This window comes from Lemur catta, chromosome 24 (genome assembly GCF_020740605.2).
Source record: "Lemur catta isolate mLemCat1 chromosome 24, mLemCat1.pri, whole genome shotgun sequence".
Lineage (NCBI taxonomy): Eukaryota > Metazoa > Chordata > Mammalia > Primates > Lemuridae > Lemur > Lemur catta.
In genome coordinates this window covers 1,176,987-1,203,272 of record NC_059151.1, presented here as the reverse complement: position 1 = coordinate 1,203,272, position 26,286 = coordinate 1,176,987, and the positions used below count along the sequence as shown (strand labels likewise).

The following is a 26,286-nucleotide window of genomic DNA, read 5'->3' as shown; positions in this document are numbered from 1 at the left end:
AAAAGAGAGAAGGTGTAAGTGTGCGTTACTAACCTGAGGACGAATGTGATGGACTCACAGGAAAGACACAAGGCAGAACAAAAGGCAAAACAAGAAGTAGCAATTTCTCTAGAGGCACTAAATTGTCATAACATTTTGTTGAATTTGCTCTCTTTGCATTAAATGTGAATCTTTTCACACCACTTGAGCACTACGTCCAGGCTGGGTGTCCAGTGAGTTCATGATACTCACTCCAGCAGAATCAGTGCGATGTTTTCCATGAACAAAGGGCAGACTCCCACTTCCCTCCACTCCTCACTGTGTCATTTATGGAGTGTCTATTAAATTAAAGAAGTTGTTAATGTGATCGGAGAGAAGAGATACAAATAGGAACTGGAATCCCTTTAATTAATAAATTACTTAAAACTAATTTATAAAGATTAAGTACGCAAATTGTCTGAAAATCTATAGTCACTGGTGAGCCTTTTTTATTTAGCCTTTTTTTAAGTCTTAAGAACCTTCCCATGAGTAAAATGGGGCCCAGATATAATTTTGGAGAAGGACAGAACTACTAAAGTGCATGTGGTTTGTTCAAACACTGTTGAGAACTTTTGGATTCTTCTCAGTCTATCACTTGGAGGGTCATTTATAGACTATTCAAGCAAAATTATTATTTTACCAGACAAAAATCTATTAGCAGGCATAGGTGTGTGAGCATAAGAACTTATAGAATGTAGCATATAAACAAGCAAATATACAGATAGGCTAGGTAACCCTGGAAAGCTACCAAAACATACTGTTACACTAAAATAGCTATTAGATCCTGAGTTACTTCACTTAGGAAAAAAAATTAGCTTTTATAAAAAGTTCCATAAATGTCTTATAAACAAAAAACAGGAGAAGTTGTAAACATTAAATGTGCCATGAAAAAATAATTATATATCCCATTATTACTTTGGCCCTTTACAAAAAAGAAACAAAGTGAAAATGACATTAGCACTTATTACTCTGGATTGCTTAAAATTATACGATATTAAAGAAATTGTTGAATGATATAATCCAACATCAAGAAAAATGTCTAAGTAATCCTTACACTTCAATTAAAAAACACTATAAACCAAACTTTGAAACATTTCTAAAAGGATACTCTCCCCACAAATAGCTTCCTTCTCTCACTACATAGTTTCCTGACCTTGGAAATCTTTTCATGAACAGCCTGACATAGTTATAAACATTTCCTTAACATAGCTAAATAATATCACAGAGAAAAATTTCTCTAATAATTGTGAATATTATTCAGATTTAACTGTAAAGTTTTGCTAGTGTGAATAATTACACGCAAGGCAAGAGTCCTATTTATTTACAAAGTCACACTATTTAAAATAATGTAAACTTATTTTTTTTTAATCTTACATTTGTGGGCATAGGAAGGGGCTCAAATAGCAAATATATGTATACTAAAGCCTTGGAAAGTCTTCCAAGGAATCCATCCACACACTCCTTTACAATGAGTTATAAGCCCTGATTTAACAGTGTCACATACTATGTGAACTCAGTCATCCCAAGTCATTTGTAGAATTGGATTTTATCATGAAACATTTTTATCTAACATTTCCTCCTTTTCATCTCCTTTTAGTCATCCTCTTTCCCTCCCTCTCTCTGCATGCACACACACACACACACACACTACAAGTGCTACCCAGTTTTACAGAAGGATTCTAACCCATTTCTGACCCTCAACATGATTATTCTGTTCCTAACTCTCTGTTATTACTCATTAAACCTCCTGGCTTCATCCCATTGGTAACATCTGCTTTATGTCAATGCCAAAGAAGACTAGTTTTTTAAACAAACTTTCTTTAAAATGTAAGAATAAAAATGTAAGAGTTGTATAGATCTTTAAAAAGTGAAGATCTAAATTCTTTTATTACATCTAAATTGAGGTTTTTTTTTCCAAAATGAATGCCTTCCATTTACTCCAAGAAAATCATGGAAAATATCAACATCTGTACATTGCAATAAACTGCACTGCTTGTAGCTGCCATTCATCAAACCAGTGAGTAACTCGGAAAACAGTAGCAATAGACCGGAGTGGAGTATATACATAAAATGAAGCCAAAATGTTTTTCTAACTTGTAAAGGAAACTTTTCCATAAGCAGTGCTTTCTGCCAGTTGCTTCTTCAAGGTATGAGCTGCATCAGCTTCCCTTGATTTAACTTCAATAAATTGAGAGAAGAAATCCAAGTGAGGTATATTCCATGTGTTAACAAATCCTCCTATCTAAAGTATAAAATGAGATATCACTTATCTCCAGTGAGAATGGCTTTTATCAAAAAGTCCCAAAACAACAAATGTTGGCAAGGATGCAGAGAGATAGGTAGGACTGAAAACTAGTACAACCTCTATGGAAAGTAATATGGAGATACCTCAAAGAACTCAAAGTAGATCTACCATTTGATTCAGCAATTCCATTACTGGATATCTACCCAAAGGAAAAAAAGACATTCTATAAAAAAGACATCTGCACTCAAATGTTTACAGCAACACAATTCACAATTGCAAAGATGTGGAAACAACCCAAGTGCTGGTCAATACATGAGTAGAATAATAAAATATGATATATGTGTACCATGGAGTACTACTCAGCCACAAAAAGCAATGGTGAACTAACACCTTTTGTATTATCCTGGATGGAGCTGGAGCCCATTCTACTGAGTGAAGTATCACAAGAATGGAAAAACAAGCACCACATGTACTCACCATCAAATTGGTAATAACTGATCAACACTTATGTGCACATATGGAAGGAATATTCATAGGGTGTCAGGCAGGTAGGATGGGGGAAGAAGGGATGGGTATATTCACACCTAATGGGTACAGTGTGCACTGTCTGGGGGATGGGCACATTTGTAGGTCTGCGTCGGACGGTGCAAAGGCAATATATGTAACCTAAACGTTTGTAGCCTCGTAATTCTGAAATTTAAAAAAAAAAGTATAATTTGGACCTCGCCTTCTGGTACTATTGGAATCAGTTATCAGTCACGCATATTGCCAAGTATAGGACTACTAAGTAAAATGAATGAAAATATGCAAGCTTTCATTAATCATTTGTATTTTGCAAGGTTTTCTTTCATAAACGCACTTTATAATGTTGTTGAAAACAAGAGACACATGGTCCAAAAAGGAGATGGTGAGACAGAAGACACAAGAAGCTCATAAATTGAACAATCTCTTTCCTAATTATTTAGGTTTGACAACACTTGCAAATGGTATAAAGATTAAGACAGCACATATCTTTAATGTGAATATATCCACATTACAATTATATATATAATTACAATGTAGTAGAATTAAAAATAAATTTTAGCTAGGAAACACTTTGTAAATGTCTCCACTATATTCCATTCTAATCTAAAATAAAAATAAGCAAAACTACTTCGTGTAACCTTCGCATTGGCTCCTAGTTCAGTGTAATTTCCAAGCTGGCCCCGCTATGAAAGATTCATGACCATGATTAAATTTCTATTCCCACAGCATTAAGTAATAAAAAGCAGGTATTTCACCTTTACAGTGACACATTTCCCCGTTCTCTGTGCACAACTTAAGTTACAATGCAAATCCTCAAAGCAATCCTTCTCGTTCTGAAGTGGTGCCCTTGCAACACTCAGCTTTCCCCCTGCAGCCAGAAGCTGAGCCATCATCATCAACTGCTTTGATTTTATGGAAAAGAACACAAAGTCTCCCTGATTTGTGAATTCAGAAACTTTTGAAATTCTTACATCTCAGCAGGTTTTCTAAAATCTGTCTTACAATCCAGTTTTACATATTTTCTGATGTCTAAGCTCTAACCCCTGGAATCATTGGCCTTCCTCCTCCCCTTCGTTCCTCCCCTCTCCATTTCTCCTTGCTGTCCCTACTTTCTCTCTCTCCCCCATGGTCTCTCTTTCTCTCCCTCTCTGCCTCTCTGTCATGTTCCCTTTTCTTTCCTCCTACTTTTTGCTTTTAAAAAATGCTGAGCATCTAGACATCCTTCGAAGTAGGGAATACATTAACAAACAAGACACAATCTAAATACACCTATAACCTAAATTATCATTCAAATCTATCTCTTTTTACCCCAGAATATTATGGGGGTACAAATGTTGAGGTTACATATATTGACTTTGCCCTGTCAGAGTCAGAACTACAAGTGTGCCCATCCCCCAGACAGTTAGGTGTGAGTATACCCATCCCCTCCTCCCCAAACCCACCTGCCCGACACCCAGTGAATGTTACTACTATAAACACTGAAGGAGAGTTCAGGAGATCTTTTTCTCCAGCTACCTACTTAACATCTGAACATGTTCTTTTGCCAAAGACAACTCAAACTCAATTATGTCAAGACTCAGACACGTGATCTCTGCGCTCCACTCCTGATCTCCCAGTGCACAGTATCTCAGAGAGTGGAACGCCAGCTATCCAGCTGTGAAGACCACTCTCTCTGCCTCCAACACCCTCCTTAACCATTTCCTGTCACTACATCCTGCCAAGTTTACCTTCTGAATAGCTCTCAAATCAGTTTTCCTCTCTTCATCTTCTCTATAATCTTCCCGATCCAAACTATCATCTCATCTTTGCTTATCCGTTTTTGCAATTTATCTTCTGGCATCTGCTTTAGCCTCTCTCCAATTTATTCCCTATACTAAAGGCATACTGATGTTTTCTGTCTGAAAATCTGATCACATCATCCTCCTACCCACTTACACACAATCAGAGCTTTTTGTGTTTTTCCTTCATAGCACCTGTCACAGCTGCAATGTTGCTTTCACTTCTATGCTTGATGACTCACTTCTTTCCCAAGCAACTCTCCATAGGCACTTACTACTCATTGTACATACCAAGGAGCTAGTACAATGCCTGGTATATAGTCAGCTATCCTTATTTGTTTAATGACAAATTGAAAAAAAGTTAAATAACAGATGAACAGAAAATACTTAAATCTCTGTTTTGGTATCAAGACACATACAGTCAGTGAGTTTATAGGTTTGGATGATTCACTAAGGGAAAAGTGTACATAATAGGAGAGATACAAGTCAACTGGAGATATAAGATGATCAGCCTAAGAAAGAGATTGAGTTCAGAAGTCAGAAGAAAGTAGTAAAAACTGTAAGATAATTAATTAAGTCATAGACACCAAGGTAGAGAGAAAACAGATTGATCTACTATGTAAATACCTCAGAGTTGTCTAGAAAGAAATTGGAAATTATTATCTCAGAATAACCCATTTTACATCTTTACTGTAATTTCTGTCTAGTCACGTCTTCATACAAATTATCACATCTTGACTTCAGAGATGTTCCTTGATCTCTACCACACACATGAAGTGCTCTCAAGATGCACGTCTTCACTCAAGCTTCCTCTGTAATTCTACTGTTCCTACTGCAACATTGCTGGAAATTAAGGGGAAAAATATCCCCTTAGTCTCAGTCTCATTTAAATATTTAATTCCTATAACTTTTTCACTACTTTTTCTGAAAAATGCATTTTCTAATATCTCACATGCACACAATGAGTTCAATTTTCTGTGAATTTTTTACATCTGCTTGAATCACTGTCGTTTGTCTCAGATGCGAACTTCTGGATGTTCAAAGCCAGACCTGTTTAATATGCTTTGCTGAGCACTTGTCAGAAGCACGCGGTTTATAACCACCTCGCTGTGGTGGCAGTGTTAAAAGCTTCATAGCATGAGCAATCAGAAAACTACATTTACTCAGGAAACAATAAATCTGCTTACAAATGAGAAGGAAATGGTAAGTTATTCATTTTCATCTTTTAAGAAGTTTTAAATCTGAAATACATGAGGTATGAGGTGGAAGCGGTTCACACATGAATGGTTCACATTTAAAATAAAACTAAATAGCTATATTACTAGGAGAAATTCTCATATGAAGCACTACATAATTAATAAAAATCCTTTTAAATATTTTTATATATAAATTGCACATAAAGTTCGATGTTTTGTCTAAACTAAATGATGGAACACGATAGTAATTTTAAAAAAGAGTATTTTGGAAAGATGTAAGGAAAGGAATATGTGTGTTTATATACGTGCTTGTATATTCACATGCACATGTAGGTACATATATTATGCACATACACATATGTGAAATTGGAAGGCATTCATGAAACTATGTTGATTCTTGAATTAAATCAGATTACCTCTGCCTTAATACAAGCTTTTTAAAAAACAGGATTTAGCTAAACAAAAACTATGCCAACAATATCTGACCAATGAACCACCAAAAGCTTTAGTGGAAGTATAATTTTCAAGAATTTTTATTTTTTGAGTAGAAGTTATATGAAGTTTTAATTTTCCTAAAACCTTATTCTCTCCCAGGGAACAGCCCTGAGATTACATGTCAAAGCCGTGTGTCTGTGGGAGTGACATGAATGTATATAATAAGGAAATAGTACTATAACTGAACACTGAAAGTACAGGGTGGAGGGCCCATGGGGATGGGGGACAGAGAGAAGTGCTGTTTTCCAGAACTCCAGACGCTATAGCAGAGGGAACTCAAGGCCTAAGTGGAGGAAACTAATAAATCAATCAGACAAGAGGGAGAAATAGGACACTCAGCAAGAATCAGCTGCACTAAATAGCACTTGAAACCTGGGATCACCAAGGTTAAAAACAAAATTAAAAGTTGTGGCCAGGCATGGTGGCTCATGCCTGTAATCCTAGCACTTTGGGAGGCCAAGGCAGGAGGATCGCTTGAGGTCAGGAGTTCGAGACCAGGCTGAACAACATAGTGAGACCCCATTTCTACAAAAAAAAAAAAAAAAAAACAGAAAGATTAGCTGGGTATAGTGGTGTGTGCCTGTAGCTCCAGCTACTCGGGAGGCTGAGGTAGGAGGAACACTTGATCCCAGGAGTTTGAGGTTGCAGTGAGCTATGATCATGCCACTGCCCTCACATCCAGACAACAAAGTGAGACCCTGTCTCTAAAAAGCAAACAAACAAAAAAAAGTAGTGACTGTGGGAAAGCAAATCTAATCTTCTAATTTCCTAGTGACATTTAAAGAAAATTACCTTAGAAAATTGCTATGGAATTAGTACCTCAGTCATATTAGGCCTTGCAGGTCAACCATGTCAGTTCTAAAGCCATATGATAATTTTCTAGTATGTACTTGTAACAAGATGAAACAAAAACAGGAGCAAATGAAGTTCTCCATTTATTTTGTATCCACACATTATGTAGAAAAACCTAATGCTTAGGAAATAGCTGTTTCCCTTGGAGAGTTCAGACTGTTTGGGCATATGTAGCTATGGACCTCACAAAACTCACATGTAGTTTTTGCTGACAGTGAATTAAAATAGACAGAAATCTCATGAATGTTGTATATTTTATAGAACTACTTAAAATGCCTATCTATTTAGTAAATGGCTTTTAAGTAAGCTTATGATATGAATAATTAGATCTATCTAAAGTAACGTTGTATTCTATTGTAAATAGTTTTCTATAAAACCATTCAGGGTCTGGTTTTCAGATTTTGAAAAATAAGCCTTGATACAATGGTATATATCCTACCCACTGTAATAATATCACAAATTCAAAGGCCCAAATAAATGACTACATATTTTTTAAGAATCAGTAAGCTGTAAGTCTGACAAGATTCCAGTTTCCAAATCATTGATCACCAAACTACCATTAAATGTTATCTATTTAGCATATTCATAAAACGTAAATTTAGGCCCTTTTCTGAGGAAAAATCATAGTTATGTAACAAAGATTACCGGAGCAACAATGTGGAGAAAATAATACACTCAAAGCCGAGCTCTCTCATCTTCCCAAACCCAAATCCACCAAGCTACCTGGCAGATCTGCCTTGTTAGGACTTATCTGCAGCAATTACGCTCTTTCTCTCCTGTACCACCAAGACTCTCCTCTCTACTGGGTCATTCCTATTAACATAAAACATGGTTTAATATTACTCATCTTAAAACAGAGCAAAACAAAACTCCCTTGACTCCAGACCTCACACCACTGCCACTCAATGTCTCATGCTGCACTTCTCTGTGAAAATCCTCAAAACCAGTTGTTTCTCCAAAGAAAAAATAAATATTTGAGGTGATGGATAACCCAATTACTCGGATTTGATCATTATACATTGCATACAGTATCAAAAGTATCAAAGTATCATATGTACCCCCAAAATATGTACAATTATTATATATCAATTTTTAAAATGTGGGATAAAACAGTTGTTTCTCCTTATCTTCACTAATACACCTTTTTCTTTCCTCAACCCACTTTGATGAGATATTTGCTCACATCCCTCCTTTGAAACAGCCCTCACCAAAATAACCAATGACATTTATCTGGCCAACAAAAATGGCACCATTTTTATCATCTGTTGTGGGTTGATATATCCCTCAAAAAACGATACATTGAGGTCTTAATTCTTGGTACTTGTGAATGTGACCGTATTTGGAAATAGGGCCTTTGTAGAAGTAACAAAGTTGAGATTAGGTCATATTCAATGAGGGTGGGCTCTCATCCAATACGACTCATGTCTTTATAAGACGAGAGAACAGAGACACAGATATTAAAATATATCAGAGGCAGAGATTAAAGTTACGCATCTACAAAGCAAAGGACATCGAGGATTGGCAGCAACACCAGCAGGTAAAAGAAAGCTGTGGAGCAGATTCTCACCTAGATCCTTTGGGGAGAGCACGGTTCTGCTGACATTTTCATTTTGGACTTCTGACCTCCAGAAGTGTGAGAGAATAGATTTATTTTGTTGTAAGTCATACACTTTGTGGCCCTTTGTCATGACAGCCATGGAAAACTAACACTGGATCACCTTGCTTGACTTCTCAGCAGCATTTGGCAGGATAACCATTATTTTTTGGATTTTTTTTTTCTTCTCCCTGTGCTTGTAACATTGCTCTTACCTGATTTTTCTCCTACATGCTACTTCTCAGCATGTTTTGCTGGCTCTTCCACACATTCCAGATCCCTAAAAGTTGAAGTAGCCTAATGATCTGTTATAGGACTTCATGTTTTCAAACTATACTCTCTGCCTAGTAAACTCTTGTGAGTCTGTAACTTGACATCCCATTTAGATGCTGGTAAGTTTTATTTCTAGCCAAGACTTCTCCCCTAAGATCCAAACCAAAATATGTAAATAACCAATCAACTTCTCTACTTGGATATCTCATTGGCATCACAAAATTAATACAGCTAAAACACAACTATTTCATTGTTGATTCCTAGAATATGCAATCCTCAAGAGTTCCCCTGCCACAGTGAATAGAACCACCATCCACCCACTTGCTCAAGCCAAAAGAAGTCATCCTAATTTCCTCTTTCTTTAATATTCCACATCCAATCCACCAATGAGCTCTCTCTGCTCTCCCTCCAAATCACAGGCATGAGTTAGTAACTTTGCTCCATCTAGATTGCTATCACTCTGTTGTAAGAGTTTTATCTCTTGCTGGTGTACTACAAAAACTCCCTAACTTTCCCCCGCCTCTATTCCCAACTGTCCCACCCTGCATGATGCGGTGAGATCAGTGTTTCCAGAGCATAGACCAGACCAGGCCACTTGTCTGCTTGATATCATACAGTGAATTTCTGTTACAATTATAAATAAAAGACAAAATTCCTTAAAATCTACATGATCTGGCTGTTGATTTCTTATCTGATCTCATCTGTCTCTATAAGTCTCTTCACTAACTATATTTCCGACATTCTGGTCTTCTTACCATTCTGAATGTGTAGCATGATTGCTATTAATTTCCTGTTAATTCTTCTTGGAATGTCTCTCCCTCCCAAATTCTTATCTGTTTAAGGGCATCTCTCCTTCCCAACTCTCTAGCTAAATTCTTCATTTAATTAGAAAACCAACAGATTTCACCTTCTCAAAGTGATTTTTCTATACACAGTAGCTAAAGCAAGCAACCATTATCTGCTTTATCTCTTTCTATTTAATTTTCTAATGTTATATTTTCTATAGTATCTGTCTAACCAGAGCCGAAATTAATTATTCCACTTTTCTTTTGTCTTACTTGTTTTCTATTTCTATTTTCTAAAATATAAACCTTTTAAGGTCATGGACTTTGCAGTCCCAGTGGCCAGAACTATCCCAGGCTTGGGCAGGTGCACAAGAAATATAATGGAAGTTGGGCAAGAAAATACATAGGGGCATCATTTAGAAGGCTGGCATAGAAATTTATTTAAGATATAATGGTGGTTTGCATTAAGGTAAAGAATAATTGAAATGGTGAAAAGTGTATTGATTTGATTTATACTTAAGAGAACTTAGTAGTTCATTCAATGTGGATGAGAGAAGTTGAAGAGTCTGACTTGCTTCTGATCTTAGTAAATGGGTGGATGCTGCTATAATTCATCATCAAAGGAGATGCCAATGGCAGAACAAGATTAAGATATCTTTGAGAGGAAGTATACTATTGTGGTTCAAAATATAGTCTCTAAAGCTGTTTGAGCTTGCTGGTTCTACTGTCTAATTGTGGACCATTTTTTTTGAATCTGATTTTCACCTTTACTATGGATGGAACTTGCTCTTGTCAGATATTGAAAAACAAAACCAAACGGAACAAAAAACTACATGTAGACAAACACAGTGAGTGCTTTTTGAGTTCTTATCTTGCTTGATCACTGATGATCATTTGCTCCTTTCCAGAGTCCTTAACACTGATTCCCGTGACACTGCATTTTCTGCTTCTCTTGCCTCTCTAGCTGCTCTATTAACAGTCAGAGAGATTCCAGACTTTCTGTTGTGATTGATAAGGCGACTCTCAGCCCACATTGCCATCCTCACCTTTTAAAACTCTCTCAGCCTGCTTCCTATAAGAAATTTTCCACTATTCCAAGTCCAGGTTAATTCTATTCAATTATTTAACCAAAGTATGATTTTTTTCCCCCTCTCTGAAATACACTGAGAGTTTTGTCTACATGTGATATTTTCAATGGATCTGATAGCGAGGAAAACGCCAAATTTTTTGTTGAGAAAATATTGGTAGAACAAATCTTATACACATATTTTTCTTTTGCTCTAAATTTTTCAGCACACTACTTCCTACTATTTTCTGTAAGTCAGTCACTTACTACAGTTTCAGCATGAGTATTGATATTTGTCTATTTAATTAAATATGATTTGGAACATTTTAAGACTTAGGAAGACTGTTAGCACAAATATTATATTAAGAAAGTATTACAGTAAATCTTTATTCCAAATAATATTGACAATCTTTACATATTTGATCTAGCACAAAATTTTAAAAAGCAAAAGCATGTTCCCCTTAGATAACTCAAAATCATGTCTTTCTGCTACATTGTTTCTATCACTCTCCCAAGCTAGAACTGTAAAGTAGACTCTGCGGCCACCTTCCAGGAGTCACACACAGACAGGCAGGCAAGGGTCATGTAACAGTCAGGCCGAAAGGAAACAAAACGTTGTACCTAGAGGAAGCCCGAAGTTGAAGGTGACAACCAATCTGCCAAGTATAGGTATTTTCTCTGCAATAGATGTTTAGAATCTTAATTTTTTTTTCTCATTTGGCTACTTCTACAGATAGATGTAAATGGAAATTCAAAAATTTCTACATATATTCTTATAAGATATAAATAATAAAGAGCCATATTTTATCCCTCAGGAATTACTTTTCAGGCAAGATATTAGAGGCCATCCTTTAAATATTAATTGTGCTTTCAGTGTATACATTTTAGGCTGCTGGGTGACATGTACTCACGCTCACTTTTCCATTGCGATTGTCTTCTTCTCTCACTGCCAGAGCCTGCAGGAAATGATCTTTCAGGTCTTTACCAGCACTTGTTAGTGTCCTGTAAAAAGCAGGTCTTAGTTATAATATATCAGGTAACAAGTATGTGTAAAACATTTGGGGGCCAAAAACCATGCTACTTTATTCCAAGCTACAATTCCCTTATAACATGGAAACCATAAACACATAATCATTGTGATCTACTATTAATAGATTCCTTACTTTAACTTCATGCAGTTGTTGCATCTTTATTTACAAATAACTGGAATCAAGTCCATAAATCATATATATACCCATATCAAGACTCACATCAGATATAATCATTTTCATTTACGTGTGCATTTTGTTCTTTTTTTCATGCCATGAAAAGTCAACATTTTTATACCCCTCACTTTCCACAAAATTTTTAATTGCTTATAATTTAAATAGAATTTATTTATTAATTTAAGGAAATTGAAGTACTAGGTACCTAAGCCGATAAAATTACTGAAATAGAGGATTCGTTTCAGCTCTATCTGTGGAGATGATCAAGGCAAGAAGGGAAACTAGGCTGAGTTATCTTTGTCAGATAAAAGGAAGCATTAAGAATTTGAGAGAAAAACAACCTTCTCTGGAAATAAATTTTAAAAAGAATTTATCACACAGATTTCAATCACACAACATTGAACCAAAAAATAAAGAATAAGTTCAAGAGTGATCCGTGAAATAATAATTCTTTCTTCATGTGGCAAATTCCTACATATTCAACAAACTTTTTCATTGTGTCCACTATGTACCAGGAACTGTACCAGGTCACAGTGATAAATAAGACAAGTTGCCTATGGTCCCACAGAGGTAAACAGACACATAAACATAATGTCACACAATGTAATAACTGTAATAACAGAGATATGGACAAGGTATCAGAGGAGTTTGTAAGAGAAATATGCTATTCAAGGAAAAGTCACTTAATCTTAAATTTAAAAGCAATTATGAACACGAGGTGAAACTGCAAGGCAACCTTGGGTAATGGCAAAGTAGTCAGAACAGAAATGCAACAAGTGAGGGGAAAATCATATAAAAATAATAAAAGTTAACATTTTTATAGACACAATTGTTATAAATATTTAGTAAGGCCGGATAGCTAGTAGGAGTAGAACGTGAATCCAAACTTAGGCAGTCTGGTCCTAGGACTCATTCCTATAACTAACCCCCAGGCTGTGATGCCTTTCAGGGCAGCCCTTGCAGGCTATTTAAGGAGCTTGAACCTTCTCTTCCTACCAGAAGTTGGTGCACCAAAAGGATTCAAAGAAATAAGGTCATCAAACGTGTTTCAGAAAGAATATTCAGCATCTTTAGGAGAGCAACACTGGAGGGATTAATTGGGGTGCTATTATGAATACAAAGCTTTAGCAAAAGACGATAAATATCTGATTTAAAGCTTTTTGTGAAATGTTAAGAAGAGATTACTACCAGTTTCATTAAATTGATGTAACCTACAGATGATTTTGTTGACCTAGAGATGCAAACCTTTAAATTGGTCATAACATGTCTGCTTTTGCTTTTCTGGCTTTAAGCTCCTTGTCTTGCAGTATGAATATCAACTAATAATTCAAACACCTAAATATACATGGAAAATAACTACTAATTAATACTAATGGAGGAAATTATATTTGAGAATAGTTTTAATCCATTTTATTAATATGTCCAATACTGAGTCTTCCATATTATAAAATATCCTATGAACTGCTTTGCTAGTAAATCTCTAAAATAGCAAATTCATTTTGTCAGTTGCTTGCTCCAAAAACATGTGTTGTTTTTTGTTTAGCCTCTCTGTAGTGAGTTATGTTCATGTGATTAACTTTTGCACAATGGCATCCAAGTGAAAATGATGTGCAACTGCCTGTAAACGTACTTAAAGGGCAGGAGGGAGGTATCCTTTTTTCTTGTAGCTAGGATGCAATATAATGCTATAGCTTCAGCTGCCATCTTGGACTTAAATCGGAGTCCCCTACTGTGGAGAAGTAAGAAAAAGGAGCCGGGTCCCTGATACTTTGGAACATGAACATAGTCTTGACTGATACTATCTGGACTTCTTGAATATGAGGCTGAAAATAATTTATATTTTGTTTCAGGCACTGTCATTTTTGGGTTTTCTATTATTTTTAACCAAACCTAATCCAAATAGATAGTTCACCATGTGAAATTTGCTCACCCTTCTGAAAAAGATGCTGCTGTGTGATTGGCTTGGTGATCAAATTGGAATTTAACTTTATCTGTAATATCCTAAGGATTTCCCAGGAGACTGTATTAATACTAACATAATTAAAATGAATTATTTTTAAACAGTCAGAGGTTGAGACTTTTAAATAGAAGCATGAGATAATGAAAATGAAAGTGAAATGTAAGATAGGACATCAGTCTTCAATTCTCACTCATTTACCAACTGATTAGCCCAAGCTACCACATTTTCTGAATCTGGGTCTCGCAAGGGGCTAAATAATATATAAGCCCCTAGCAACTGTAAAAGTTGTGATTTAAAGTGATCATACTGTATCAGCAACCACCAAACATCATTAATGCATAATCAGTCTGAGAAATGTGACTATTATACCAACAATATACTAAAATCATACTGTTCCCTTTTGACTGTCACTCAAGTCTTACATACACAGATACGTCATTGCCTATAAACGGTATGAGGAAGACAGCATACATTACATAAGTTTTATTACATAAGTTGGGAACAGAGAGGATAAGGGTCTATGGCCCCAAAGCTATTTGCAGCAGAGAAAAAAATGCTATGTAAATAATCATTCTTATACCATGCTACACTGAGAACCTGAAACTTCTCAGTAAAAGGAAATATTGGAAAAGTAGGAAAGTTAATGCAGAGTGTGTGGTAAGGAATTCTTACATCTTTAACATGCATTACTCTTATTTAACTAGGTTTGTTTAACAGTCAGTGACCTGAGAAACCTTGCTTAAATAAATATTACAAAAGGAGTTACTTCCTCAAGAAGTGAAGTAGGTCTGTTACAAAATCTTTGGGCTATAAGTTTTATAAAGGCAAATACTCCATCTTTGTTTATACTCCACTACACTTTCAAAATAGGGTAAAAAGTTATATGGATGAGTTAACTTTCACCAGTCGTGTTTAATCATTAGCTAAAGGTATTCAAATAATCCTATTTAAATGATTCTAAACATATTCTTAATCTTCAACAATTAGGCTACTGGTTTTATGATTTAACTATGTTGTTTGTGTATCATATCACACATATTCACATTAGGTGATTAACACTAAAAGAGAAGAAACAAATAACAAAAGAAGAAAAAAATTGAAAAATTGTTAAAGTAGAAACTTGAATCTTCAAGAGTTATTTTCTTTAGCGTTCACTTACTTTGAAGATAAAGTGTTTCACCACATATTTGTGACATCAATCATCTTAGAACTTTAAATGTATAATTTGGAGCATTTTAATAAACAAGGTTTGATTAATCATTAAGATATGTATATTAAAATAATACACTCATTATAAGGTTATTTACCCTTTTTATAATTATGAAATATATCAAGCACACATAAAAAACAACATAGTAATTACATACAGAGTTTAATATTTATTACAAAGCCAACCCCTGTAACTTATCACCTGGGTCAAGAAATTGAACAATAACTAAAACACCCTAACTAGAAAACCTGATCACTCCTCTCTACTCACAACTCCACCTTCCCACCTCCTCCACCACGGGTAACCACTCTCTCACTTTTATGGTATTCACAACTATGCTTTTTCTTTATCTCAGTCTCTAACTTCTACAATCATCTCTCCCTTTTATCATTTCAGTTTGTACCCCTAAGCAAAATAATATAATTTTGCTTGTTTTTGAACTTTCTATAAATGGAATCACAATGTGTGTCTTTGTAGTGTATTATTTCTTTAATTATTATTGTTCATGTTCCATATATGCTGATGTACATAGCTTTACCTTATTTTCATTCTCTTGTATGAATACACAACTATTTATTTATCCTTTCACTTACAGACCTCAGAGTTGTTTTTCATGTGGTCTAGTACATACACTGCTAGAAATTCCTGGACGTATAAATATAAATTTCTCTATGACCTACGGCTAGCAATAGAACAGCTGTGCAATAGGATATTTGTAACTTCAAATTTACAAAATAATGCCAATTTGTTTCCAAAAGATTGAAACAATTTATACTTCCACTACCAAAGCATGAAAATTCCTTTTGCTTCACATCATTCCCAACATGTGGCATTTCAGAACTTTTTAATATTAAGCAATGCAGTATGTGTGTACTAGTATCTTCGAATGCTTTTAATTTGCATTTCCCTGATTACTTTTATATGATATTTGGTCATATGAATTTCCTCTCATGCAAAATGCCCATTCTAGTCTTTTGTCCACTTTACTATTGAGTTATTTATATCATACTGATTTGCCGGAATTCTTCATATATTCTGAATATTAGATCTTTTTTATTATATGCACTGCAAATATATTATTCTATATGTAGCTTGTATTTTTGCAAGGGACATGAGCTAAGAAAGGGTTTGGTTGCACATAAAACTGGGAGTCATCGGTAGTTGAAGCCATAGGAGTAAATGCAAAAAGACCCAGAAAAACATGCCAAATGGAAGACAAAGAAGCAGATGTGAGATACCAGTAGAATATCACCGTAGTTAAGGTTAGGCAGAAGCAGATCCACGAGAAATAGTCAAAAAATGACCCATGGAGGCAGAAGGAATACCAGGAGAAGGGAGTGACAGGGTAGGCAGAGCTGAGATAACAGCAAGAAGGTGCGGCTCTCCAGTGACAAGGGCTGTACAGAGATCAGGTAAGGGGAAGACAAAAACAACAGCAGACTTGGCCTTTTCCAGAACTCTTATTTACCTCTTTTATTTGTCTGTTTCTACCTAGAAAAGAGAAAAAGACCACCTGAGTAAGGAAAACTACAACTTTAACTCATTGGAAAAGTTGGTATATGGTACACAACCTAAGTCACCAGCTTTAAAATTGACTTGCCTTTTATGGCATTAATATAAACTACTTGATGGGCAAGGTGACAGTACGAGATAAAAATCACTGAGGCTGGTGATTTTTATCTCATATTATCAAAATACAAAGCACAATATTTTATTTTCCCCTTACTTTATTTAGCAAATCACGGGCTAAACTGATACCTGCAAAACCTCAAAACAAGTTTCAAACACTGATAAAATTAGATTCTGATGCACAATGGTCTTGAATATAATTGTGATTTGCCAACACTGCACAAATTTGACTTGTTCATCCGGAACTAAGTATTTCATAATATAAAAAAGGTGAAAGAGTAATTATATCACAACATTTTATAAAAACAGTCATTCTTGATCAAGAATAATTAATAACAGACCATCCAACTATGCAAGAATTTCAAACTGTTTACCATGAGATAAAATATTGTGCAGTTGGGAAGAATTGAGCAGAATCGAGACACTGAAGAATATAACCTTAGCAAAATGATCAGAATAATTAAAATTCATCCTGAAGAATAAAAAAATTCCAAAATATTACACTTTATATGCTTTGTTTCTCTATTATGTTGTTATATATAAGAAAAATAAAGGCAATAAATACTGCATCAAAAAGTGACAGCTTTAAACACTGTAGAAACTTTTTTCAGTGTTTAAAAACATTGAGACAAATTCAAACTGTTTGAAAAACTCTTAGAACCCTATCCAAAGTAATACGAATAAGTATCTCTTAGTTTTTAATACATCCATTGTAATTATATATATTTATATATAAATTATGTAAATACAAAAATGCTCATATATTTACATATATAAGCTTACACATTTATATTTATTACAATTAATAGAATTTATTTTAATTACATAAGCCCCTACTGAGAAAAATTGAGTCCACCATTAATCGCAATGTACCAATTCCACTGTTAGTACTTTTGTTCCCAATTATTTAAAATAATTTAAAACTCAATAAGCAAGAACTCATATTATAAATACAAATGACCAAGAGCATTGATGAGGTACACTACAGTTATGAGTACTCAAGTGATCTTACAGATTATCAGACTTGTTGGTCATTAATGCATTGATCTGTACTTGTGATCACACATTTTACAAGCTTCAGTGGGCTTTATTAAATCCCCCAGTTTCAATAACATGATCAGAACAATCTTAGTTTAGATTGCTGTCATTTGAGCAGTTACCTATTCACATTTTGTTGAAGTAAACATGATCGCCTTCCATCTGGTGACCCCAGTAATTGTGCGTACTTTGAGGACCCAGGAAATCTGAAGTGCCACACTGAGCACACAGGCGGCTGATGGGGGGAGGGGGAGAAGATTTTTATAAAAAGAAATAAAATCACTTCCTGTGGTTAACATTTTAGAACTTAGTCCAGAACAGTCTGTACCAATATTGTGGGTTTGTTGGTATCTTATTTACGAGCATCGGAAACGGGCTTGCACTGGTGCCATGCTTTGAGAAGGATGCATGTGTGAGACAGATGGGACTTGTATTTCTATCAGATGCAATTAAAGACTCATGAATAGACTGCCAAATACCACAAATATTAAACCATTTTAGAGTAAATTTACTATTGCTTTGACAGCAGTTTCAACAAAATAGCAGGTTATTCCAACAAATGAGAAGATTGAATATATTTAAACTAGCAGAATTATTGCAATTTAAAATCTGAGAGTTTAGCATAGCCTAATTTTATTAATACACTACAACCTACACAGATTTAAACTTAAGGATTTCATTTTAATAGAATTCGTCAGGCTCCTGTATGTGAAACACTATAGAACAGCCTTTAAATGAGCTCTCCCGAGGAGAAATTAGTAAGGCGGAAGAGAACAGCACCAAAGGCTGAGGCTGCCTTTCACGCCATGGCCGAGGCCACCAAAGGAGAAGGCCCACCAGGACCTCGTTCTCTCGTGTTCTCCCACCGCCTTCGGGAGCTTTTTCTCAAAGATGACGAGTGCTTCAGAGAGAACAGTTGCAATATCAGGATTAAATGACCAACGGATTGATTAACTAGAAGTCACTGGTGATGCTGGCAAGACGATTTCAGTTGAGATGGGAGTTCAGTCCAGACAGTACTGGGCTGCGGACGAAACGGAAGTTTAGCTGAGAGTTCCTCCCAACCCAAAGTAAAATTTGAACTTATTTCAGAACAAAAATGCATAAGTCTGTCATTCAAACAAACAAAAAAAGGAAAGTCCATAAATTAAGTAGGATTCTAAATTCCTTAAGGTAGGCTAGCTATTAAATGGCTATTTTCTCTAAATATAGTATGAGATATAAACGGCAAGGTTTAGTGAAAAGGTATGAAAGCATTTTGCCACCATATTCTAGAATGGGTATTTTAATCAGAGAAATGTTTTTAATGTTTAGTATTTACCTCAGGAAAGAAAAAACTATCAAGAGGAGACACAAATAAAATGGCAGAAGTAATTCATGCACCTAAATCTCCACAAGTACCCATGCGCCTAAAATTAATAGAAATTTAAAAGTATTGCAAATGAGTTAAATTCCCACTCTTAATCATCAGAGATTTTCCACTTAGATGAATATGAAAAAAATCATCTGAGTACATACTGTTAATAAGAAGCATACCTTAATCAAAATACAAAAATAAAGGGATGAAAAAAGTATTACATATGAGGCAAATACTAGTGATATGCACAGTAACGTAGAAATGTCAGAAACATGGTCAAGGTTAAATCATCACATGGTAAAAATAATATCTATCAGTGTTATAGAAAGCAAATTTAATTTGAAGCATGTTATCGTTGTTATACTATATTAGAAGAAAATAATGTGCCCAGTGAAATACAAAGTGCAAAGATGGTACCATTAAAAATTATGTTACAGAAAAATATTCATTGACTTTGAACATAATCCATAATATACAGTTAGCCTAAAAAACAAGTTTCAAATGGAATGTATGGAATGATCCAAATTTTAAATAGTATATAAAATACAGATTCACAGATATAAGGAAAAAGTGAAGGGTAAGAAACATGTAAAAATACCAAAAATGTTAGCCGAATTACAGGCAAATTTGTATCATGTTTGCTTATTTTTTATTTTCTATAATTGATATATGCCACTTTTATAAAAAGTTACCTTTCGAATAGTGAGTATTGATTCTATCTTACTTGGGAATCTATTCTTTAACGTGAAAATTAGCATATTTTTATTCTATTTTATGTGTCTCATTTATCAAACCCAACTAAGGAAATCTACATTATTAAAAAAAGTCACTTGCTAATTACCAAAAATTGTATTATGATTTTGAGAAACTTTTAACAAAAAGAAAACTTGGTATGAATTGTAAAAATTACTTAAACAGAAAATAAAGAAAACTTTTTTCTAAATGAAGAGAAAATGAGTAATGATAATTAATTTTTTTACGCACATTAAAAATTTCACAATAACGAAGAATTGGCTGCTAAATGTGTCTGTAATGTTTCTTTATAAGATTTCCTAAAATGTTATTTTAAATATATAGGCAAAATTTGTTCTTGCTACACAATCTTTTTTGTTAGGAAAGTAAGCTATATAAATATATATTTCAGGAAGGAAATAAGAGTTTCAGCCAAATTAACTAGTTTTTTCTTCCTTCTTGCTACCTTCATTATAAAACATAAGTTAATAGTGAATTTTAGCATTATGGAAGAATACTCAATCCATAAAATTTAGCCTATCTATATATGCTTTAACAAAATGAAATAAAATTTAGCATATGAACTGTGATTGTTTTCTTTTAAAACATATGTGGTGAAAAGTATATTTCTCTTTAGACTATAATGGAGAAAGTGCTAGAATTGGAGTCAGATACTGGAATGAAGACTCTTCACTGCTATAGATGATCATCACTTTGACTTTTCTGGGTCTCTACCACATACATTAATATACTCATTTATTCCCCAAATATTGAGTATTTATTATGTTCTCATCACTAAAACATAGGGGTAGGAATAGAACAATGAGAGAGAGAAACAGACAGACGACACACCAGGTCCCAGCCCTCTTAAAAGTTTTGTTCCAATGGAGTGAAAGACAATAACAAATCCATGAATAACAAGATAATTATAAATTGTGGTTTAAAAAAGGGATATATACATAATTGACAGAGTTAAGGAACAGAAGGTGGCTAAGTTAGCCCAAATGATCGAGGAAGACTACTCAACATAATTCACATGTCAGCTGATACCTGAAGGATGAGAAGGAGCCATATATGTAGAACATGCTGCAGGAACTCAAGCAAAAGAAAAAGCAAGTGTAGGTAACGTGGGAAACACTGGGCTATGAGGCACCGAAAGGAGGCTAGCATGGCCAGAGAGTCCGACGCAGGATGGAGAGCTCTGAGACACAGAGGGAAAGCCAGGCAACTGTCAGGTCATGCACAGAGTGATAAACCAGAGTCAGGAGTTTGGATCTTACTCTCCATACAAAGGGAATCCAAGCGAAGGTTTTAACCAAGGAAGTTAGCTGATCAGAGGTAGGTATAAAAAAATTTACTGCCTGTTATGTGAAGGACTGTAGAAGAGCAAAAAGTGGGAGCAGTTAGAGTACTTTGAGGGTGACCTGGCCTAGGATGGCAGAGTTGAGGATAATGGGAGGAGCTTGAGAAACATTTTGAAGGCAAAACCAATAGCACTTGCTGATATGATGGATATGAGGGATGTGATAAACAGAGGAAGGTAGGGTCTGTTTTGGACAAGAACCAGCTGATCAGGAAATGCTGATGCCATTTACTGAGATGTCACTTAACTCCAGTGAGAACAGCTTTTATCAAAAAGTCTCAAAACAACAAATGTTGGCGTGGATGCGGAGATATAGGAACACTCATGCACTTCTGGTGGGACTGCAAACTAGTGCAACCTCTGTGGAAAGCAATATGGAGACACCTCAAAGAACTAAAAGTAGAACTACCATTTGATCCAGCAATCCCGTTATTGGATATTTACCCAAAGGAAAAAAAAAGACATTCTATAAAAAATACATCTATCTGCACTCAAATGTTTATAGCAGCACAATTCACCATTGCAAGGATGTGGAAACAACCCAAATGCCCATCAATACATGAGTATTATAAAATGTGGTATATGTATACCATGGAGAACTACTCAGCCACAAAAAATGGTGAACTACCTATTATATTATCCTGGATGGGGCTGGAGCCCCCAAATTGAAGGGTCTGAGTCTCTGATTCCCAAAAGTATGTGTTATGTATTTGGGACAGAAAGGAGGAGAAAGGAGGAAAGTTTTAAGAGCACTACTTTTAAATGGGCTATTACAATTAACTTGTGGAATTTTTTTTAAATATTTTCATTCAGATTAAAGAAAAATAGATCTCATCTTTTATCTGGTTACAACCTACACTTTAGTCTTGTTTAAACATACATACTAAAAGATTATGGATAAACTGGGTACATAAAAAGAAAAAACTGAGAGTGATGAAAAGAGCTTTTGTTTTTATCCATAATCTAATGACAAAAATGGAAAATAAGAAATCATCAATGCAACCCTTATAAATGTAATTAGAAAGAAAGAGAATGCTAAAATTACATCTGTGGTTGTAACTTTTCTATTTCTATTATAATAAATTACTATGAACAGTGGTATAAAACAATATGAATTTATTATCGTACAGTTCCATAGGCGAGGGCTCTAGGAGAGAATCCACTTCCTTGCCTTTCTCCTTCTAGAGGTCACGAGCATTCCTTGGGACGTGGTCCCCTTCAACCCTCCAAGCCAGCAACAGCAGGTCAAACCCTTCTCACATCACACCACCCAGACCTCTTCTCCTCCCTCCCCCTCCCACTTCTAAGGGCTTTTGTGATACACTGAACCCACCTGGACGATCCAGGCTCCTCGCCCTAGTTTAAGGTCAGCTGATCACAATCTCATGTCCATGCACAACCTTAATTCCTGCGTGCCATGTAAGGGAACATATTCACAGGCTCCAGGGATGAGGACATGGACATCTTTGAGGGCTGGGGGGATTGTTTTTTCTCTCACACCTCAGTTCTGTTTGAAGCTCTGCGTTGGAATTTACATATACACTGCTAAACACATTTCAAAGCCAAGAGCTGAGGTAACGTTATCATTCACTGAGATCTAGTGTTCAGCAAGAGACTTGATTCAAAGTTTAGCTTTGGCATTTAATGGCTATTGGATTAAGCATATTTTTGAAATTATTAGGTCATTGCTTTCTTCATCTAGGAAAAGCGAACAATGATACTTCAGAAGACTGTTGTGAGGATAAAGGTAAATTAGGTCAGAGTGAGCACAGGGCCTGACTTAGTGTAGTAAGTCCTCCAATGCTAGATGATGTTATTAGATTATTGAAAACAATATAGTATCGCTACCTCTCCTGACTTTGCCCAGAAAAGGCTGTTTTCCTTCATCTATTCTCTATTGCTTTGTCCTTTGTGTCCCTATAGCCTTCATGCCAAGATATTTTACTACATTTATCTGCTAAAACCTTCTCATTTCTTGGGTAACTTAAGAGTTTTCTTAAGATAACTATAATCCTGAATAGTATTTTAATATTTTCAAAAAGAATAATTTATAGGTGATGTTATTATTAAATAAATGATAGACTAAAGTGACAGTCCTCGGTATTTCACTCTGAATTTTTCTCATCCTCTTAAAACCTGTTCACAGAGAACAGAGAAAAGGCCATTAGAGCCAGGACTGGTATTATTGCAAAGAGTTTAATGTGTACTTTCTTATTGATCTAGTACACACTTCTGGTAAAAGAATTTCAAGCATAATAAAATCTTTCCTTAAATTCTATATTCCCAGATAGAGTTGCCACCTGTGCAGTTATGGAGCCATTTTACAAGATTTTCAGACTCCTCCACTTCTTTCATTACTATCCAGCTTTAGATAGTAATCCTTTCTCATATAATCACTCAAAACATGTGCATTCTCATATTTTCAAATAACATATATACCAAGACACAAAAATATTCTCTCTTCCCTTCTCGAAATGGGCTCTCTAAATTAAATGTTGGATAGTGAGTATTAGCCATGTAGCAGGTCCTAAATATAAATCAGGCTCATACACGGGCAGAATACATAGGGAAAAATACATGGTAGCACTATCATCATATATTAACTAGTAACAAATAAATATGTATAACAGTTCAAATATATTAATATATCCTATTTCCAGGTTTAGAAGTAGGGACACCTGAATTTTAGCCCACCTCTGCCACTAATTAGCATGTAGTTTTTAAACCAGTCACTTTTAAGCCCTCAGGGTCATGCATGGTTTCCTCGATCTATAAAATAAGGAAATAAAGACTAGGTCTCCAAGCTCCCTTCCAGTTTTAAAATTTTATCAGCATTTAGTGGCTACAGTCAGTAATCCAAGTTTTCTCAAGAAAAAATTGCACATTAACAAAATTACTTCATATGTACTTTGAAAATCCAGTAAAATAGATGAATTTATTCTTTCAACAGAGTTTAAAAATATCCCTTTGGCTAAGCTAAGTACAATATCTGGCAATGAGTTTTAATTCAGTGAATTTTAAAAATCAATAACTCACTAATATAAATAAATTTTAAAATGTTATATTATTTGCTATGAGTTTAGGGGGATTTTAATGGTGGTGGTTGATAATTTTAGAATATTATGTTGTTTTTGTGGCATATGGAAATTCTCCAGAGACAACCAACTATGAACTTCAGAACAGTATCCTCGCTTTCAATAAAGTACTGGCATCCTTGTCTGGCCTATTTGTCGTTACCGGTCAGACCTAAAATCCACAGAACATCTGTTGGCTGCCTCTAGTGATACTGTTTTTTCAACAAAGACTTGCCTCTTCTTAGAAATATCTATGGCCATGCTTTCCCAGCTGTCATGGGGGAGAATGTGCCATTTCTCCTTAAAAGCCTTAAGGAGACCAATGGTATAAAAATGTGCTTGTTGGGCTTTTTGACATTTTTCCAGGAATAATAAATACATGTGGGGACATCAGTTATCTTTCACAATAGCACTTAATTGTTTAGATAATTTATAAGCTAAATTAATACAGAGTATTTTTTAAAAATATAGGCAAGCATATTTTTATATTGCAAACTCTTTGTAAATTGGGCTGAGCTGTAAATGATCAGAACACACACAGTACCGGAACTTCAGAAGTTTTTCAACTTATACGGTAATTGAAAACTCATTTTGATAGAGATATAGTATCCTGGGAGTGTAATCTTTTAGAACAGTTTATCCAGTTGTTAAATTAAAATGGAGACTAGGCCTAAAATAGCCCTGAGCAGAGGACACCAGTTAGGCCTTGAACATAACCTTAACCTTGCTTAAACTGCAAATGTAAGCAAAACTTGGGCCATCTCCTGTAAATACTTGTATTCTAGAAAAACAGAACTTAAGCTCAACCAATCAGAAGCAACCAACTAACTTGTAGTTATATAAATAGGAACTTTCCAACAGGATGGAACAAATAAGCCAACTGTAGAACCGTAACCAAACAAATATTTTCTTTGCTTTCCTTCCTTGTTCATCCTATAAAAGCCTCCCGCCATGTGCCCTTGGTGGACCTCCGGAGCCACTTCTGATTTGGAGCCACCTGACTCAGAAATCACTGTTTGCTCAAATAAACTCTACATTTTAATTGTGCCTCAGTTTGCCTTTTAACACAATAATCAACAACCAGCAACGTCTTCACAATTCCCACTTAGACCTTTATTAAAAAAATCCTCAGAGTACTATGTAATCCATAACAAAGCATTTATGAGGATAATTTTTGCAGCAAGAACACACTTAAAAGTTTTGCATTAATGTGTTTTAAGGAAAATGCCCTAGTACATAAGGAAAAGAATATATTAACTAGGTATTGCCCAGGCCCACATTAAATTGCTACAGCTGTGTATAACTGTGAAAAAGAAAAACCTGGATACGACCATTAGCAGATACTTGGCTTGTATAAATCAGAACATATGTTTTAGCTTTATGGTAATAGGCTGTGAGCTTTTTGTCACTTGGTCTCGTAAGGCTTCCCAAAATGTGTTAATGTTCCAGGTGTCCACTTAATTCAGTACCAATATAAAGATTTTTTTCGATCTAAAATTCCAAGATTTAGACTAACTTTTTGGAACTAAACAAGTTTATTGTACTAAAGTGATGTAGCTCTGCATAAGGTTGCAATAAGTATTCCCCATAATTGCTTGAAATTAAAATATCTAGTTTGAATTTGTTCAATTAATGGATTTTTACAATGTTCTCTATGATTTGAAATAGACCAGGTTTCCTAACAAATAGTTCATTACTTTACCAATCTGTTGTAAATGCTCGTACTTTTGACCAGAAATGTGTCCGTATCTTACCTAACAGTTGAAGACAAATTAATGATCGAAACATTTGTTGTTTTCTCCCAGTGTATTCCATGTAGTATAAAAGTATTTTAGCTGATTTCCTCGTTCACATTAGCATATTCCAATAAAGAAATCAGCTTGATTTTCTT

At 35.0% G+C, this 26,286-nt stretch overlaps 1 protein-coding gene across 2 annotated transcripts in view; it reads right to left on the bottom strand.

Moving 5' to 3' along the window:
- The window catches only part of CFAP299 (cilia and flagella associated protein 299), a 194,536-nt gene that overhangs the window by 145,266 nt on the left and 22,984 nt on the right, over positions 1-26,286 (bottom strand). For both annotated transcript variants that reach the window (XM_045536911.1, XM_045536913.1), the window contains exon 3: positions 11,739-11,829. In XM_045536911.1, the coding sequence (XP_045392867.1) occupies positions 11,739-11,829 (91 nt within the window). The remainder of the gene's footprint in view (positions 1-11,738; positions 11,830-26,286) is intronic.